The sequence below is a fragment of the Ipomoea nil genome, unplaced genomic scaffold (genome assembly GCF_001879475.1).
Source record: "Ipomoea nil cultivar Tokyo-kokei standard unplaced genomic scaffold, Asagao_1.1 scaffold0987, whole genome shotgun sequence".
Lineage (NCBI taxonomy): Eukaryota > Viridiplantae > Streptophyta > Magnoliopsida > Solanales > Convolvulaceae > Ipomoea > Ipomoea nil.
In genome coordinates this window covers 812,223-831,821 of record NW_017617415.1, presented here as the reverse complement: position 1 = coordinate 831,821, position 19,599 = coordinate 812,223, and the positions used below count along the sequence as shown (strand labels likewise).

Genomic DNA, 19,599 nt, shown 5'->3' with positions numbered 1-19,599 from the left:
TACACGAATTTCTAGGTCTATGTATGGTCCATGATTATATATATATATAATTTATTTATTTAGTTAGTTATTTAAATATATCTAAATATTGCGAATAAATTGGATAGGATAAAGGGTTCAAATATTTTTTTAATTAAATTGGTATAATGTTTTTTAATTCAAAATTTGAATGTAAAGAATGGGGGCACGGAGTGAACGGGGCACGGAGATATTTTATAATGTAATGTTTCTTAGGGCATCCGCATTAGGGGGATTTTGCACATATTTTAAGAAAAAGTTGATGTGTTGGAAGAGAGAGAGGGTTGTGGTTGTTTGGTTATTTAAGGGATTTTGTCAAAATTTTGGGGATTTTGGAGGGTTTTTTTCAGTTTTTGATTTTGTTTTTTATTTTTCCTTTTCTTTTTTCCTTTTCACCCATTTCTCTTTCCTAATCACATCTGCAAAATCTGCTCAAAATTTTACCACTATTGATGATGCCCTTACTATAAATAAAGATTTCCGTTCCAAGTGAAAGGGGGCACGGAAAAAGAAAATATTTAAGTTTGAAGTTTAAGTATTGAGTTAATACTCAAAATTGTCCTTCACTATAGTGATTTTTCTCAATTTTGTTCTAAACGACTTTGGTGACTTAATGTAGTTCCAGAGTTTTGTGTTTGTACTTAATTTAGTCCAAGACTTTTTTGTTTTTGCTCAATTTAGTCTCCCATTTGTTATTCCGTCCATTTGTTGTTAAATAAGTAGACAATTCAATAATTTTAATATTGTCATCTCTTTACTCGTAGACATGTGAAGTGCGAAATTCCTCTTTTTTACGAATTACTCACACAATCACTCATAAACCTGCAAATATAAAATTTGATTCGTAGGCCTGAAAGTAATTATGAGTGTAATTCGTACAAGAAAGAGAGATTTCTCACTTTGCAGGTTGAAAGTAAAGAAAGGTCAATATTGATATTATTGAATTGTCCCTTTATTTAACACCAATTTGACGGAATAACAAACGAAGGACTAAATTGAGCGAAACACAAAAGTCTGGGATTATATTAGGTCACCAAAGTCGTTTAGGACGAAAATGAGAAAAATCACTATAGTCGATGACAATTTTGAGTATTAACTCTTTAAGTATTTAAGTTTCAAAATATTCAAGTCTTAAGTATCCAATTCGAGGCTAATCAAGTCCATATTCATTGCGTTCAAAGCAAATATGTTCGTATTGAAGTGTTTAATTTTCAAATAAATTCCAAATGGATAACAAAGTCTCTGTTAAGTATTCAAAATAAATTCAAATCAATCATAGAATCATAAGATCTCTTCTGAAATTATTGTAAACACATTATACAATCATACATTTTAGTGATTTTACCTTGTACCAAATTTTCAGAGTAAATGCAATACAATTTTTCCATGTTCACAATACCTTTGCATGTTGAGTTAAACCAAAAAGAAATAGTGCAGAAAGGCGTGCATATTGTTGGCCCGCCAACTGACTACCCTATCGCCTAAGGGCATACCTCTCTAGGTACCCTTCTACCCATATCGCCTAAGGGCATACCTGACTAGGTACCCTACTAGGGGTATCCATCACATATAATGGAAAACCTAGCAAGAAGAAGCACATTCCGACTTCAATCAAGTTATCAAGTTCAATAATTCAGCAAATAGCTGGGAGATATCTGCTTTCACCCATGAGGGTAATATCTAATGTTCTTATTATATTCCATATCTGGAGAATCCATCTTGTATTTACATGAGAAACACAAAGGAGAGAACAAAATGTATTGGCAATTGGCAATGTAGTTTAGTTTGATCCTCCTACACAAGTACACATTGGCAAGGCATTGAAATCTAAGGGGGAAGTGAGCAAATGAAATGCTGGTAACTTTTGAATTAAGCATTACTTTCATCATCTTCTTCCTCCATATCCTCAATACCAACCCAACGGGTAAAAGCAAACAAAAACTCTTTGAAGTTCACCATTCCATTTTTGTCCCAATCCATCTCTTCTGCAATACAGAACCATGGCGTGTTAGTAAAATTCAAGCAACCAGTAACAGTCTCAGATAAATCATTGATTAAAGAAGCTAAAATACCAAATCTTTTCATGGCTATACGGCCAGATGATCCTTCTCCTGATGTAGTTTCATTTATTGCTTGTACCATCTCGCTTTTACTGACATAACCATCTTTGTTTATGTCCAAAAATACAAAAGCATCAACCAATGTTTCAAATGTAGACTCAAAATTTGGCAGATCCATCCCAGATTGCTGTTAGGGTCAAGGAATAACATTGAAAAAGTAATGAAAAGATACTATAGTACGAAAGAGTGACATGTGAAGATGAAAATAGTGTTTTGCTAGATAAAAAGGATCCAGAAAAAAAGGAGTAAATGGATACAGCATGGAGAGCATTAGAGTTGTCCCTTAACAGGTAGACTAGGCAAAGAAGAACAATGAATTCATTGAACTTTATTCCCATATGATGGTTAACATCACATGCTTCAAAAAGATCGTTGATTTCTTCATCTGTAAAATTAATCTCCAGTTTATGAAAACAGTACTTCAACTCTTTAGGATCTATTGCTCCATTCCCATCCACATCTAGAAGCAAAAACACAAAGTTTCTTATTACTAGTAGAGAAAATATTACTGTTATAATGTAACTAAACATGATTTATTTTCTTTTCCTGCATTTCAAGGAACCAACTCTGATTTATAAAATAAATTTTTAAAACAGGGTCAGTTGACTTCTTAATTATATACTGCAAATGAAACAATAATGTGTGGGTCTGTACCGAATTCCTGAAATACAGCTTTGCATTTCTGCAAGTTCTCGTCAATTTTTGGGAACTTTAGTAACATGTTATCAAATGACTTAATGGAAGTCCCTTCCTTTTCTCTCCGCTGCATTGCCTCAACTATTTTTGCTTCTAGCTTTGTCTGTGGTACAGCAGCCTTACCCAATATACCTCCCATTGTTGATCAGAACGAATGTGGTTTAAAGTAGGCCCTGCCCAAAAATGCAGCAAGAGTTAGAACCCTTACATCCATATGCATATTTGTCCAAAATACCTTCCTACAAAGTAAACCAAACAGTCCAAATTTCTAAGGATACTGAAATGAATGTCCAGTAAACCAAACAGTCCAAATTTCTAAGGATACTGAGATGAATGTCCAGGAAAACAATCAGAGACTTTCAAAAGTGGAATTCTGATGTTTATTCCAAGTATCAAAAGTTTAGCCAAACAAGAGATGTTTCTGCCTAGCTGATATGCTATTATCCATACTGAGACTTCATCTTTTCATGTAAGCAACAAGAAATAATTTCAACATTCAAAAGTGGAATTCTGATGTTTATTCATTTGATTTTTAACCAAACTACCTAGGGATGTTTCAGCTTAGCTGATATGCTATTATCCAACCCGGAACTTTGGCCTGTTTGGTAAAATAGTTAGTCTATCAGCCAATTTTGGCTTATTTGACCACTATTAGCCGTTAAACAATCAATTTGAATGTTAGACTAATTAGCTTTTTGTAACAACTTATTGCTTCAAAATGCTAAAATTCTAGCTTTTTCAATTAACTTTTTGAGAAAGTCATTTTGTATGTAATCAGCTTGCTAACAGATAATTTACCAAACACTTTTCTACAATCACTTAATGCTATCAACTAGTCAAACTCACTAACCCAATCAACTAACAACTATCCGCTAACGGTCATTTACCAAACACCTTCATCTTTAAGGTAAGCATCCAAACAAGGAAACACATGAATATGAAAAATCAGAAGTCAATGGTGTTTCAGATTCAAACAATCAGCTAATATGCTATTATCCATATGATTACGACCCTATAATACTTATTTTAGTTTGTTTTGGGATTTGCTAAAGTAGAAGGGGTGGGGGGTTAATTGCAGATATTATCTTCTCTTCTCCTCTTCCCTAATGACCTGAAAGAATCTGCAATCTGCCATAAACAAACACACACACAAAATACTGAAACAGAGGCCAACCATGTTCACGGAAACAGTACAGACCTTAATTAGCTTCTGCAAACCTATCGGAGAGACTGGAACATAAAAATTAGAGACAAGCTAATGGAAGATACAATAACTACACTTTATTAACTATATCATAATCATAATACAAATATTTAACAAGTGAGAAGCGAAAACCAACCAAGAAGAAGAAGAAGAGCCAACAGAGATTGAAGGAACTCAAGGAAGGGGATTTGAGTGGGCAGCTAGCAGAAGTGGAGCACTTGAGCTTCTCACCGCCTAAAGAGGGAAAGGAAATTTGTATTAGGCCGATAAGCCATGGACAATACTTTTTTCCATTTTCTTTTTTGGTTTGGTATTTTCTCACAAACCACCCACTTAAACTAATTATATTTGTGCTAGATAAGACCTCAAAGTAACAAACAATTCAAGACCTTGTTAAGATGAAAGAGATTCGAATCATTTTATCTACCTATAGAGTATTGGTGTAAGAAAATTAACCTTGATTTAGAATATTTTTTTAGGATATTTGTTAAATTTAGAGAGATTAATATCATATTATCTATCTCTATACGTTAAGTTGTATTTCGTGTTTACTTACTTACAGAAAGTGAACTTGCTCTAAAACTTCTTACACTTCGTCTGACAAAATTGCATAGGATAAATCACGGTAGTAGCCTATTAAGTAAAAGGACAAGTACTTGTCATTCACAAGAAGGTGAAATTCTCATAGCATTGCCCAATGCCCAATATGCAATATAATGGTCAAGTTAACATTATTGTGTTTTGGGGTATTTATGGTGGATAGAGTTGGTTAAAAACAAAAGTATAGTTATAATGTTATACTCAGTTGTTTTGAATAAAAAGGAAAAAAAATTTGTATTTAGTCAAGAGGAGTAAGGGTATAATTTCAAAATTGAAGTAGTCTAATTCCACCTGATTACATTTATAATTAATTTTTTTAGAGTTAATTCTATTTTTTATTTTAAATTTATAGGTGTCAGTTTACTTTTAGTTTAATCATTTAAAAAAAAAAACATTTCTGTTTGGTCTTAGTATTATTGTGATATGACCATTGTTGGTCCTTCGTTAACAAAACTGTTTAAATGACATTAAATATGAGGGCATTTTGGTATATTCAGTTATACGTGTTAAGTCATTTTGCTTTTTTCGTCCTAAATTTATGTGTCATTCTATTTTTAGTCACTTTTTTTTCAAAATATTATTGTGTCATGACCATTTTTATCATCTGTCAACAAATATGTTTAAATGACATTAAAATGACGTTGTTAATCATTCAAAATCCTATTTTCTTGTTCTTGGTAATAGAACCACAAGTCTTGTGAATTTTTATGAAGTAGACTTATGCACTAAATTTCAGGTTTGCCATAGAGTAGACTTATAATTTTTTTCAAATATTTTTTTTTGGACTTTTCAGTAGATTTTTTTTTTTTTTTGGAAAGGTAACAACTCAAATGCATTAATAATCAAACAAATGAAAAATACAGGGTGGTGGAACAGACAACCACAACTCTAGAACAGACAAAGAACCAGTTGCCCGTGCCAACACATGAGCCACATGATTCGCTGACCGCTTGACATGGCAAACAGACACGTTCCCAATGTCACTAGCAATATCACGACATTGCTTTACAATCAAAGCTCTATACGAAAGGTCTAATGAGTACGAATTAAAACTAGTACACAAATTAAGGCAATCTGTTTCAATAACTAAATTAACAAAAAGATAAGACTTTAACCAAGAAATAGCTTCCTTAACTGCCATGGATTCAGCCACATAGGGTCGCGATCACAGTTTAGACGAGCGGCGTAAGCAACCACAAACTGTCTAGCATGATTTCGCACAATTGCACCAAAGTCAGCCTACTCCATTCGCAAAAATTGAAGCGTCAATATTGCATTTTAACATATTCATTGGCGGTGGGCACCAATTATGTATTCATCCGCAAATAAGGAGGATTTTAAGTGGTTAATAACATCAATTTTAATGTCATTAAACATATTTGTTGATAGAGGATAAAAAGCTGACATGCCACAATAATGTTATGACCAACAAAAATATTTTGAAAAAAAAAACTAAAAATGAAATGACACATATAAATTTAGGACCTAAAAAAATGACTTAACACTTAGAATTAAATAGACCAAAATGTCCTTATATTAGCGTCATTTAAACGGGTTTGTTGACAACGGATAAAAAATAATAATGTCACAATATATTATGACTAAACATGAATGTTTTAAAATAAAAAACAGATTAAAAGTGAACTAACACCTATAGATCTAGGATAAAAATTGAAAGTAATCCAATTTTTTTAATGATGAAATAATTTATTATGAATAAATATATTATAATTAATTATTTATGAAATGACTTTTTCAATCTAACCCCAATAAAATTTAGAAAAAGAAAAGGTATTTCACAAATAATTGATGAGTAAAAAGTTATAACGAGTGTAAAGTATAATTGAGAAACAAAAATTATACAGAGTAACTTTTTATGTAATATGTGCCACAAATGATTTTCATCCACATAAATTACAACTTATATTCTGTCCCTAAATCAAAAGTGTGATTGTGACATTGTGGTACAAAAAATGTTGAAAATTGAAATGATGAATGATGATCAAGTGAACAGGTGCCTATTGCAAAAGTCAGCTGATGCGACATTATTCTATTGGTATATTCTTACAATAATAGTGACAGTATGTTTTATTAGTTGTTTTGATTAATAAATATTGCTGTATTGTTTCAAAAAAAAAAATAATTATTGTATTAGTTATTTATAGAGTAAATACTCAAAATAGTCCTTCGACTATAGCTAAATTCACAAATTGGTCATCGATTTTTAATTTCAACCAATTAAATCCTTAACTTTATAATTTTAACACGATTTGGTCCCCTGTCTATTTGACCGTTTGTCGACTGTGATTTTTGAGGATATATATGTAATTTCATGGTCCATCGTCGATTTTTTAATGTTCTGGTTGCATTTTCAGACCGCACTGTTACATTTGAATCCACTGTCGAAAGCAATCTACCAAATCCGGTCGCCTTTCTTCATCCTCCATTTGGATTCAATGTTTCAATGTAGTTGAGTTCGTACCAGAGCGAAGAAGACGACGTGTTTCCGAACCAGTGCAACGTCATCTTGGAGGCCTCCACGTGCTCCGACAAGAGCTGAAGGTTCTTCTGGAGATCGTCGATCACGATCAATAAACGGTCAAATAGATGGAGGACCAAATCATGTCAAAATTACAAAGTTAAGGACTTAATTGGTTGAAATTGAAAGTCGAGGATCAATTTATGAATTTAGCTATAGTCGATGGACCATTTTGAATATTTACTCTTATTTATATTTATATAAAGATGTTTAATAAATTAATTATTTAAATTTTAATGGATAACATGTAAGGATATGAATTTATTATTTAATTTATTTTTATATTTTAGATATACATTTTTTTTATAGTTTAAATTTTAAAAATGTCAAATAAATTCACAAACTATTGAAAAAAGTTCACACACTCAAACTGAAAAAAGTTTTGCAAACACCTTATAAATTCTTTTCAAAAAAAAATTAGTAACTTTTAAAAAGTTAGGAATAAGGTTCAAATTGGCCACTGAACGTAACCTGAAAATGCAATTAGGCCACAGAACGAAAAAAAAGTGCAATTAGACCATTGAACACTAAAAAAATGTGCAATTAGGCCACTGAACTCTCCAAACGTACGCAATTTTACCGGATAGGATAGCAGGTTACCATCAATTTTAGCAGGTTACCTACTTACGTGGCAGCTTAGTTGGCATTTTTAATAATTTTTAAATAATTATTAATAATTAATTTTAATAATAAATTTTATAAAAAAATGGAAAAAATTAAATAAAAAATAAAATAAAGTCGTTTTTATTTTTTTTAAAAAAAAATTAATAAAAAATTATTATTAAAATTTATTAAAAATTAATTAAAATTTATTAAAAATGCCAACCCAGCTGCCACGTAAGCAGATAACCTGCTAAAATTAAGGGTAACCTGCTATCAAGTGAAATTGCACATTTTTGAAGTGTTCAGTGGCCTAATTGCATTTTTTTTTCGTTCAGTGGCCTAATTGCATTTTCAGGTTACGTTCAGTGGCCAATTTGAACCTTATTCCAAAAGTTATCATTGAGTAATCCATTGAAAATAAAGCTGTTAAAATGGACCCAATTCATCGAATTGAGCTCGTTTAACTCGTGTTTTAGTCGGATTTGGTGGAGAAATTTCAACCCGAACCGCTTAACCCGTATAAAATCCGAGTTAAACGGGTTGAGCCTGGATTACCGGCCCGTTAAAGAAAATACAGGCGAAAGCAGTAAAGCTTATTCCCATTTCCCATGGCCCTAAATCCCTAATCTATCTGCTCTCTGCGAACTGCGAAGGCCGAAGCGGAAGTGCGAAACTGCGAACTCCGAGTCTCCGACCAGCGACCGGCGCTACACCAACGACGGAGACCTGCGGGCTGCGGTTCGGCACTTCGGCACTTCGGCCTTCTCCCAGTCTGGCAGTCTCCCTACTCCGGTCTCTCTCCCTACTGCGGTTCGGCCTCCTCCCTCTTACATTTGCACTAAACAATGTTTAGTAACCTTTGTGATTCTGTGAACTGTGAACTGTGAACTGTGAACATAAATGGCTATATACATTAACACTAAACAATGTTAAGCATTCTGCCAATAATTTATTGCTATATACATTTATATTTGTAATAATATGATATAGATTATATTTGTATTTTTACTAGTATTGCCATTTACTGAATTTTCTAGATATAGTATCTTGTGCTCTTCAAATAGTTGAAGTCTTAAACGGGTTCTCACTTTATTGACCATAGGTTTGTTTGCTTCAAGGTTTTAACAGGGTTAATTTTATTGCAAGTGATAATTGAAGGATTGATTTTCTAATTACTAACAAAGGTTATAGCCCTAGAATTGCCTTCTCTGCATTGTCATATGCATATTACTTTGTTGAAGGAGTGGGGATTTTAAACTCATCTTAAGCAATCTGTGTTTCTGTTAGTGTAATTTCTTGATGTTAATTAAAATTTCAGCCTTTTTGCATTGTTTGGTTATCTTGTGGTAATATGAATTTGATCATTGCAGGGTTACTAACAGAGTTCTATTAGATGTTTCTTGAAGGTGTCCTGAAATACAACAGGTGCTACTCAGTTACGGGACTCTTTCGAGTATTTTGATTTTTGTTGTAGCTGCTTGGCTAGAGAATGGATAGGGAAGTAGGGTTGGAGCTTTCAAATGAAGAAAATCTTATCCAACCATTACTTATTGCTTCAAAGTCTCCTACCATAGAAAAGGCTCTAGAGCAGCTTATTGACATTGCCAAAACTGCAGAAGGTCGTTTGGACCTTGCTTCCCAAAATATTGTTTCCAAACTCCTGCAACTATGCTCATCTATCGCATATCCTGCTGGTTGCTACATCCTTTTGCCGGCTTTGAAGTTACTTAGAAACCTATGTGCAGGAGAAATAAGAAATCAGAATGCTTTTCTTGAACAAAATGGAGCTGAAGTTGTCTCGACTATTATTAGATCTGCTGGATTTGCTTCTGATTATAATGGCGAGATTGTTCGAATGGGGCTGCAACTCCTGGCTAATTTTGTATTGGCTGGTGGAGAACATCAGCGTGCTGTTTGGTGCCAATTCTTTCCACATGGATTCTTGAATATTGCTAGAGTAAGAAGTAGGGAAAGCTGCGATCCCCTATGTATGGTTATTTACACATGCTGTGAGGGTGATGATGGGCTATTAGCTGATTTATGTAATGAGCAAGGGTTGGCAGTTGTCATTGAAATTATACAGACTGCATCTATTGGTACGCATTGCTGATTTACTTATATTTATGTTTATATTAAGATATAAGAATGCTTAAGTAATTTGTTCGTTGTGTATTTGACAGTTGATTCGATAGAAAAATGGTTCAAGTTACTTATATCAAGAATTTGCATTGAAGAGTCCTGCACTGCATCAGTTTTCTTCAAGTTAGGTCCAGATTGTGGTGTCGAAAGTGGGCATTTTGTTGCTGAACAAGCATATATTTTGAGCATCCTTTCAGAGATACTGAACGAAAGCATAGAGGGTATAATTGTAAACCCTGATTTCGCCCCGTGCATTCTTGGGATACTGAGAAGTTCTAGCGGGGTTGTTGATTTCTCCACTAGAGGGGAAACTGGTCTACCAACTGGCAATGCTGTTATTGATGTTCTAGGGTACTCATTAACCATTTTGAGAGACATTTGTGCCTGTGATCATCTCACTGGAGCTTCAGATGATGCCGTGGGCATGCTAGTTTCATCAGGACTAATTGAATTGCTGCTCGCTTTCCTCTCCAACCTTGAACCTCCAGCAACAATTCAGAAAGCAATGGACCGAGGGGAGATCACGTCTTCTTCTCCAACTGCACGTTGCCCTTACAAAGGCTTCCGGAGAGACATTGTCGCTGTGATCGGAAACTGTGCATACCGGAGAAAGCTGGTGCAGGATGAAATCAGAAAGAGAAATGGTATTATTTTGTTACTACAACAGTGTGTTAGTGATGAAGATAATCCGTTCCTGAGGGAATGGGGCATCTGGGCTGCAAGGAATCTACTGGAAGGAAATACAGAAAACCAAAAAGTAGTAACAGATTTGGAGCTTCAAAGAAGTGTAGATGTTCCTGAACTTGCTAGGCTTGGTCTCCGAGTAGATGTAGACCCTACAACTCATCGTGCAAAGCTTGTTAACATACCCCACTCTGAGTAACCTAGGGGGTGTGGTTACTTATTTCGGTCGGTTACGCGAGGGGTAACTTTTTTTCGGTTATTAATCAAAAACCGACCGAAATCGATGCTCACCCTTAACAATTAGTCAAAGACCTCAAATATATTAACTCTCTCTCTATATATATATATATTGATGGCCATTACTCTATGACATTTCCATCGCCGCCTGTTCATCTTCTTTATTTATGTTGTATATATAAAGGTCAAGTTTAATTCTTATATATAGTATCATATACGGAGTATTTCATTTGTAATTGATAACATGATATACATAGTTGAAATTATCAAATAAAAAAATCCTCTCCCTTCTATCCATATTCTCTCTATTGTTCTATTATTTCACAACCCAAATCAATTATTTTAAAAAAACTAACAAGACATCTACAATCCTTTTACATCCGTTGCAAATTTAGTTGCAAAAGTTCTTCTTGCCAAGCAATTATTAATGATTACACAAGAGCCCAAGCCTCATTTATTCTTGGAATAAGGTTCAAATTAGCCCAAGTGCAATTAGGCTACTGAACACTCCAAATGTATGCAATTTCACCTGATAGCAGGTTACCATCAATTGCAATTTCACCTGATAGCAGATTACCATCAATTTTAGCAAGTTACCTGCTTACGTGGCAGCTGAGTTGGCATTTTTAAATAATTTTTAATAATAATTTTTTAAAAAAATTTTTTTAAAAAACGATGGTAAGCAAGTAAAATTTAAAATTTATTTAAAAAATTAAAATTTATTATTAAATTTACTTTAACATTTATTAAAAAATATTTAAAAAATATTAAAAATGCCAACTCAGCTGCCACGTAAGCAGGTAACCTACTAAAATTGATGATAACCTGCTATCCGGTAAAATTGCATACATTTGGAGTGTTCAGTGGCCTAATTGCACGTTTTTTGTGTGTTTAGTGGCCTAATTGCACTTTTTTTTTTTTCGTTCAGTGGCCTAATTGCATTTTCAAGTTACGTTCAGTGGCCAATTTGAACCTTATTCCTTTATTCTTTTCTTAAAAAGGTTGAATCCTTAACTCTAATAGCTTGACACACTCTCATTTGACAGAATATTTAGGAGGATATAAACCACAGTGATTCAATGACTTAGCATCCAGAACCAAATGTCGGTGTGTACAAAGAATATGTCCATATTAAACATAAGCTCTACCACTGCTGAAGTTTGAACATTAATTTTTTTTAAATAATACTTATTAAACTATTGAGCTAAGGACCTGTGCGCTCTAACCGTCATTCCTACCATCCTTAGACATTGAGAATTTGAGATGACATGTATGGAGTAAATGAAAAAAAAAAAAAAGGAAAAAAAAAAAGCGAATTCGAATGATTTTGTTCCATTGTTGTATCAATAAACGAGGGGTGCAATGTGAATTTTGTCCGCCACTAAATAATGAAAAGGCGCCAGGAGGGGAGCTTCATAAGTTCATATTTCCAAAAATTCGTTTAGTCAGAGAAAGAAAAAAAAAAAAAGAACGCAAACAAAAACAAAAGCAAAAGCCATCGATCGATGGAGGTACATACATACGTACGTAACCTTCTACATATGCAGATAACGACATCCGATCTTTCGTTTTCGTTTTCGTTTTCATTCCTTGTTCCCAGCTGAACGTAGAATTAAAATTTTCTATGAATTGAGATTTATTGAGTTTTGATTTTACTTTACTTTCTCCCAACGTTTCGTTCGATATGCGATTCCAGAAAATCAACGTAATAGCTCTCTTCGTTTCGGTTTAGCTTTCCTTTTTTAGGTTTTCGGCAAGCCTTTGCTACCGCATTTACATTAATTATATGTATTTATATTTATATTTATATTTACACACCTGATACACCTGCATCTAAATAACGCATCTCCATATGTTTTCAACAATGTATATGGTTTAAAGTTAGCCTTCTTAATTTTTTCTTTTTTCTTTTAAAATTTCCTTTGCCCTATATTTCTAGATTGAAGGGTGATCTGACGGTATGCGTTTCTGGATAAGTCATTGCATTCTTATAGCATCAATACCAGGTTTTGAATTGTATAGGGTTGTTTAAACTTTTTTTGGCATAATCAGTGTACAGGGAAATGAATGAAATTGAGTAAATTTGAAGCATTCTGGATCTTAAGATATGTGCTTAGTTTAATTTTTGTGAATGCAGTAATCTGCCATTAACTTCAATTAATTTTCTTTCTCTGCCTTTATGTTTTAACCACACTATATAGAGAGAGAAGTAAAATAGTATGTGTCTTTTTTCTTTTGCATGGGGGAGGATGGAATCTTTTAAAAATTCCTTGAATGGAACAATGCCTATTTAGCAAAACATAGTAATCTAGGAAAAAGGACCCGAATTGTTTAGTTGGAATGATATCTTTGCTGTTTTCTTTTGTTTTAAACCTGATATGCTTTTGCATTCTTAACTCATTTACTTTTCTTGGTGTCAGGGTGAGATGCATCTTCAAATGTTTTACTGAGGAGTAGCTGGATAAGATGTCTGGTATAACCGTATAAGCTCTGTTTTAATAAATTGTGATGCAGAATTATTGTCCTTTTGCTTTTACTGTATTTCATGTTATCCCTTCGTTAATAAATTCTTAATCATGCATATTTGGCCTAGGAATGGAACTGTACGATGAACCAAGAGAAAGGAAATCTAACTTTGAAAATTTAGAAGAGGAAAGACGGAGATCTGGAATTGGAGTTCTGAAGAAAAAAGCAAGAAATGCTTCCGGTAAGTTCACTCGGTCACTGAAGAAGAGAGGGAAAAGGAGAATTGATTACAGGGTTCCTTCATTATCCATTGAGGATGCACGTGATGCAAAAGAGGAGAGTGCTGTTTACGAACTGCGTCAAAGACTTGGTTCCCACGAACTTCTGCCACCCAGACTGGATGACTATCACACTCTGTTGAGGTGAGTTACTTGCTTTATATATGAGATGCAGCTTTGTACTATGTTTTTGCACATATTTTTCACTGCAGAATGGACAACTAAGGTTTGATATGAGAAAGTTTACGTACTTCTGCTTTGTAGATTTTTGAAATCTAGAGACTTTAATATTGACAAAACCATTCACATGTGGGAAGATATGGTTAATTGGAGGAAAGAGTATGGAACAGACACAATTCTGGAGGTAATTACATATTGTCTTGCACGTTATATTTAGATCACATGTGCCGATTTAATTTTTCCACTGTCCTTGCACTTATTTACTGACAGGACTTTGACTTTGAAGAGCTGGAAGAAGTGTTGCAATATTACCCCCAAGGATATCATGGTGTTGACAAGGAAGGCAGACCTGTATATATTGAAAGGCTTGGACAAGCTCACCCAAACAAACTAATGAAGATAACCACCATAGAACGCTACTTGAAGCATCATGTCCAAGATTTTGAGAGGGTCATACATGAGAAATTCCCTGCCTGTTCAATTGCGTCTAAGAGAAGAATCTGTTCGACAACTGCAATATTAGATGTGCAAGGCCTGGTATGGTTCTTCAACTGAAAGCTATCTTTTGTCCGTTCCTTTTTGTCAAGGAGAGTGTTACTTTATTGAATGTTGTGCTTTCCCCATAATGTTTGTGAGTGACTTTCACCTGTTTGGCTTTCTCCTATTTGTTATACGGTACTGACATGGAATTTATGTTGCCACTGGATCTGCTCACTTTTAGGCATTTCATTTTCTAGCGGAGTAATTCTTTCATGTACTAAAATGGCACAGTCTGATTCAGGGAATGAAAAATTTCACAATGACAGCTGCTAGTCTTTTGTCAGCCATGGCAAAAATTGACAGTAGCAACTATCCTGAGGTATTATGACCTCATAATAATCAGAGTGCTTTATTACTATTATTATTTGTATTTCCCTTAGAAATTTCTAGATTTAGCTCTAATTCATTTGCCCATGTTTATCTTCAACCTGAACTGCAGACACTGAATCAGTTGTTTATTGTTAATGCTGGGCCTGGGTTCAAGAAGTTGCTCTGGCCTGCAGCACAGAAGTTTCTGGATGCAAAGACTATTGCTAAATCCCAGGTATATGTAAAGTTTTGTATTGGTGTGTGATGTGTGGCCTAGTTTCAACTCTGACTGTATCTTTTGATTTCCTATCACTTGCAGGTTTTGGAACCTAAAGATTTGGAGAAATTGCTTGAAGTGATTGAACCGAGGTAGGTTTGTTTGTTTGTTTGTTTTTTTTTGTTTTTTATTTTTTATTTTTTTTTTGACTTGCTATCACAGACGATATTATTTCTGGATTTCTTGTCTTAACAGTGAACTTCCTGACTTCTTGGGTGGATCGTGTACTTGTCCTGTTGAGGGAGGCTGTCTAAGGTCTAGCAAGGGTCCATGGAGTGATCCAGATATAATGAAGGTGCCTGTTTTCTGCAGATTTTATTTTTCTATTTTTAATCACTCATCCATTATCATATTTCTGTTTTGATAACCACTGGAAAGGAGTTCAGAATCTGACATGTCTTTCCTCTACTACTTTTAGCTTGTATATAATGCTGAGGCAACCATGGCTGGACAGATTACTAGAGGATGCCTTGGACAGCAAAAGATTGATTTGTATGTCCAGATTCGCACAATGAAGGTAATGTTCATTGTACTTTAAGCTTGTAAGCTTTATGCCTTATTTTGCACTCAGCTTTGAAAGCACTGGCTTCCTTGTATGATTTGTCTTAATTTTATCAGGAGAGACATAGTGATGCGGATGCCTCAACAACTGAATCCATTTCAGAGATTGATGACTCCTGTAATCCTAATAGACAAACTAGTAGCACTTTTCAAGGGCTTGCCCCAGTTCATGAAGAAGTGAGTGCTATATTCAATAGCTTCCACCTTTTTTTTTTTTTTAAGGCAAACTTCACACCTCAGAAAAAGAAAGAAAACAGAAAGAGCATAAAGAAAGAGGGCAGATGTGCATTTGTGCAAAGATATGCACACATGATTGTTATGAATTATGTACATATTTGTTAATTTGTGTGACTAAAATGCTGGCACACGCAGGCAAGGGCATTTGCTTCAACTCCTAACTACAGTTGCAATGATCATGTAATCCAATGTCATAGAGATATTGATAGTGAGGAACGATTGGAGCATTACGAAAATCACTCAGCTGGAAGGAATATTAATGATTTCCCGGCCTATGCAAGATCAAATTCTCAAGGTATGTTGTTGCATTTATTTTCTCACTTTATACAAGGACATAGGTTTGCCATTATAATCACTTTTGAGGCATAAATAATGAAGACAGCATTGGGATTTCTAATTATTTTTTGGGGTGGCTAATTTTACTATAGTTTTAACCATAAGCTGGATTTGATTTTACTTTACGGTTCAGGGAAGTACTATTATTCATATTTACACCATGGGAATTATTATTGTTGTTATTATTGGCTATGGTTTAAGCATAATATTTGGGAGAAGTATGAAACTTATTCAACTTTATTGTTCAAGAAGACATCTGTTGAGTCCTTTCTAAGTTAATAGTGGGGAATTTGCCTTATAAAAATTATTCTGTAGCCATTAGAGAAGACCATCCTCTTCTTGGGCCCTGCTTTGGCTGTGTTTGAAACACTCTTCCAGATGCCTCAAATGCCGCTTTCTTTCATTCTGTGCTAAATAATTTTACAAAAAGTGGAAATCATTTGATCTCATGTGCACAATTGTAACTAAAGGTGCAGATGATACTTAAAACAATCAACCTCAATTGATAATAACATTTAATATTGATAGTGTTCATTAGGTGGTGGGATGATGCATTTGTTTGATGTCATCCAAGGAAATCTCGTGACTAGATGTTTCAGCTATATGGCAAGGTCATTGATATCTCTCGTACTCGCATTCTTAACCTTTATCCGTATTCTTCCTCTCGAGTATTGGAGGAGACAAGCAAATATTCGCCCTTATAATGCATTAGAAGTGAGGCAAGACAGCCACTCTTCTACCAGCGGTGGAGCTTGTAACGAAGAAGACCCGATGCACCCATGTTTCCAGCGCCTTCAGAAGCTTGAACAAATACTAGACGAGCTAAACAAGAAGCCTGCTAACATCCCATTGGAGAAGGATAAATTGATTCACCAATCTTTAGACAGGATCAAGTCAGTAGAAAGCGACCTCGGAAAAACAAAGATGGTAAGCTTTCTCATTCTACTTCCAGACTTACCGAAACATTTAGTATAATCACGTATTCAACAGGAACTACGCTCCACGGTGATCAAGCAGAATGAAATTACAGAGTTACTGGACAATATACGAGAGTCGAGATTTTGTGTAAGTAAACTCTGCAAAATTAAGATTATTTTGATTTGATACGCGTTGTCATTTAGTTAAAATGACGTTTGAGTTGCGGTATAACACAATGGTATTTGGTATTGCAGCGACGGAAGTTTTGTTGAAGTTGAGATTGTTGAGATTTGCCTCTAACCCTCCCACCCTGCTGCCATGATGAGGGTGCCTGAAGAAGAGCTGTACAAATTTAAAATTTTATTTTCCAAATTTTATTTTCCAAATTTTATTTAAAATAGAAACCGCAGCTTTGGACTTGTATGTTTGCGGGATGTTCTGTTCATCAGCCTCGCACAGTTTTGATAGAGTTGAAAAAGGAAAACCTCAATTACAGGATTTTACAAGAAAATGTCAATGAATTTATGTTTATATAATCTGTAATGAAAGTGAAAAGTACCAACCCCATCAATATAAATAATATTGCATTAAACTAAATAATTAACATACGTCAAAATGGCCGGTTAGCACTATCAGCTGAAGGCGATAATGCGTAGCAGTTGTATTATACGGGGTATTTAATTTTATTTTTTATTTCAATTTTTACTCTTATCTCATTTTGATATAAATTGTACTCTGTGGGAAAAGAATAGAGTATAAATTTAAATTAATTTGATATAAAGGAATAGAATAATTGTGAATTAAAAGGATAGAATTGAATAAAGAATACAGTATGAATTTAAATTAATTTGGTATGAAGGAATAGAATAATTGAGAATTAAAAGGAAAGAAGTGAATAAAGACTAAATATTCTTATATAATAATCATATGAAGAATAAAATAATAATTTATCATGAAATTACAAATTTACAATTCCACAAAGTGTGAAATTGCAATTCCTTCCAACCAAGCAATTTCTTCCATGAAATTTGGTAGGATTGGAATTGCAATTCGATCCTACCAAACTCCATGGAATTAGAGGGAATTGCAATTCCTAAGGCCCCTAAGAATTGTAATTTTACACTTTGTGGAATTGTAATTCAATGATAAATTATCATTTTACCGTTATTATTATTATTATTATTATTATTATTATATTAATATTATACAAGGGTATTTTAGTATTTATTCACTTCTTCCCTCTCAATTTTCAATAATTCTATTTCTTTTTTACCAAACAATGTAATTCAAATTCTCACATTATTATTTTCTGAAGGAACTACAATTCTTTCTCTTCTAATTCCATATTTTCAACCAAACGCCCTATTATAGTTAAATTGATCTATAATGAGGGGTTAACAGTTTATTTATTTATTTTTAAATAAAATTAAGACATAATTTTGTCATGGGCATGTTTCTTGTGAGACGGGTTAGATCTAATAAAAATCAGTCAAAATAAAATATTTAAAAAATTTTAACCTGATACTCGTCTTATAAGAGAACTTGTCTTATAAGAGAACTTGTCATAAATGACTAACCTAACTTTGAAACCCAATTCAATTGTAAAATACCTAGCACCCAACAAACCATTTATTCCGTAACTGAAAGTGCATCTCCTCCATCAATGTAGAGTTTCCATCACTATGAGGTTGATAGGAAATTTGGTGTTCATTTGACCTTTTGATAATAATAATAAAAAAAAAAAAGGTCTATCCAATCGCTAAACAAACTCTAGCAAATTGAAAAGGACTTACATTTTTCGTTTTATTTTACATCGTGTAGGCTATGTTTATACCTGCAATTTGTGATCTTGCAAGAAGACATGATACCTTAATTTTTTTTTTTTTTTAAATAATTAGTCAAAGTGAATTGCAAGTTTACAAGTTACAGAATTCAAGCTTAACTCTACCAAATGTAATAGAGTGGACCAGATTATTATTAGAGTGAATTGGAATTGCAAGTGTAAATAAAATAAGTGAATAAATTGCAACCGGAAATACTAAACTCTAATTTTCTATTCTCAATTTTTACTCACACATAAAATTTTGATGTAGACACTTGTATTAGTACCCGCTACATCAAAGAGTAAAATTTTTTTTTGAATGTTACTGGCTTATTACATTGTAGTATATGTTCGCCTTCACTAAGGCTTAAACTCGTAACCTTTCAAATGGAAATCCAACCTGAGTACCATTAGACCACATAGTTTTGGTATCAAAAAGTAAAATTTAAAAGTCCGTGTAATATAACTTTATTATTTGGTCAAGTATATACAATAAACCATGGTGATCCAATTTGAAATTGATTATTAAATTCTTTATAACAATAAAAGAAAATGAAAAGTTAATGAACCCTTTTTTATTGTGACGAAGGAAACACATAACCACAACTCAAGGTATAGGTAAATGTGTGTGATGAACTCAACCTAAAAAGGTGTTTGTAAGAATTAAATTTGTAACCTTTGTATTCAAGAATAAGAGTCATGTTTTACTTACTTGACCACTCATTTCGAGATGAATTAATAAATTTTTTATATCGTTTAAATTTTTTGTCAATTAAGATCACAAGACCGACTTTATAAAAATGCATTGTGGTTAAAAAATTTCATTAATCAAAGA

At 33.5% G+C, this 19,599-nt stretch overlaps 3 protein-coding genes across 10 annotated transcripts; 2 read left to right on the top strand and 1 right to left on the bottom strand.

Moving 5' to 3' along the window:
- Positions 1–1,642: 1,642 nt before the first annotated feature.
- Positions 1,643–4,352, bottom strand: LOC109180049 (probable calcium-binding protein CML21). Of its 4 annotated transcripts, none has more exons than XM_019329541.1 (5): positions 4,171–4,352; positions 2,793–3,007; positions 2,396–2,574; positions 2,091–2,265; positions 1,643–2,003 (listed from the first exon to the last, which is right to left on the bottom strand). In XM_019329541.1, the coding sequence occupies exons 2-5, from the start codon at positions 2,971–2,973 to the stop codon at positions 1,888–1,890; spliced, it is 651 nt and encodes a 216-aa protein (XP_019185086.1). In that variant the 5' UTR covers positions 2,974–3,007; positions 4,171–4,352; the 3' UTR covers positions 1,643–1,887. The 4 variants fall into 4 exon arrangements, with proteins under 4 accessions (XP_019185086.1, XP_019185082.1, XP_019185083.1 ...); XM_019329537.1 differs by having other exon boundaries at positions 2,396–2,598; positions 4,171–4,347; XM_019329538.1 differs by having other exon boundaries at positions 2,396–2,598; positions 4,175–4,347.
- Positions 4,353–8,398: 4,046 nt separating this feature from the next.
- On the top strand, positions 8,399–10,979 carry LOC109180048 (ataxin-10). Its single transcript, XM_019329536.1, has 3 exons — positions 8,399–8,590; positions 9,151–9,876; positions 9,961–10,979. Exons 2-3 carry the CDS (start codon positions 9,270–9,272, stop codon positions 10,800–10,802), a joined length of 1,449 nt encoding a protein of 482 aa, XP_019185081.1. The 5' UTR covers positions 8,399–8,590; positions 9,151–9,269; the 3' UTR covers positions 10,803–10,979.
- A 1,244-nt stretch (positions 10,980–12,223) lies between these two features.
- On the top strand, positions 12,224–17,478 carry LOC109180045 (phosphatidylinositol/phosphatidylcholine transfer protein SFH13-like). 5 transcript variants are annotated; one of them, XM_019329531.1, is made up of 15 exons: positions 12,224–12,351; positions 13,261–13,313; positions 13,434–13,728; positions 13,849–13,948; positions 14,035–14,301; positions 14,546–14,623; positions 14,744–14,848; positions 14,933–14,982; positions 15,086–15,185; positions 15,309–15,407; positions 15,509–15,628; positions 15,824–15,983; positions 16,563–16,951; positions 17,015–17,089; positions 17,197–17,478. In XM_019329531.1, exons 2-15 carry the CDS (start codon positions 13,307–13,309, stop codon positions 17,212–17,214), a joined length of 1,863 nt encoding a protein of 620 aa, XP_019185076.1. In that variant the 5' UTR covers positions 12,224–12,351; positions 13,261–13,306; the 3' UTR covers positions 17,215–17,478. The 5 variants fall into 5 exon arrangements, with proteins under 5 accessions (XP_019185076.1, XP_019185075.1, XP_019185079.1 ...); XM_019329530.1 differs by having other exon boundaries at positions 12,224–12,363; XM_019329534.1 differs by lacking the exon at positions 12,224–12,351 and adding an exon at positions 12,422–12,446.
- The last annotated feature ends 2,121 nt before the right edge of the window (positions 17,479–19,599 follow it).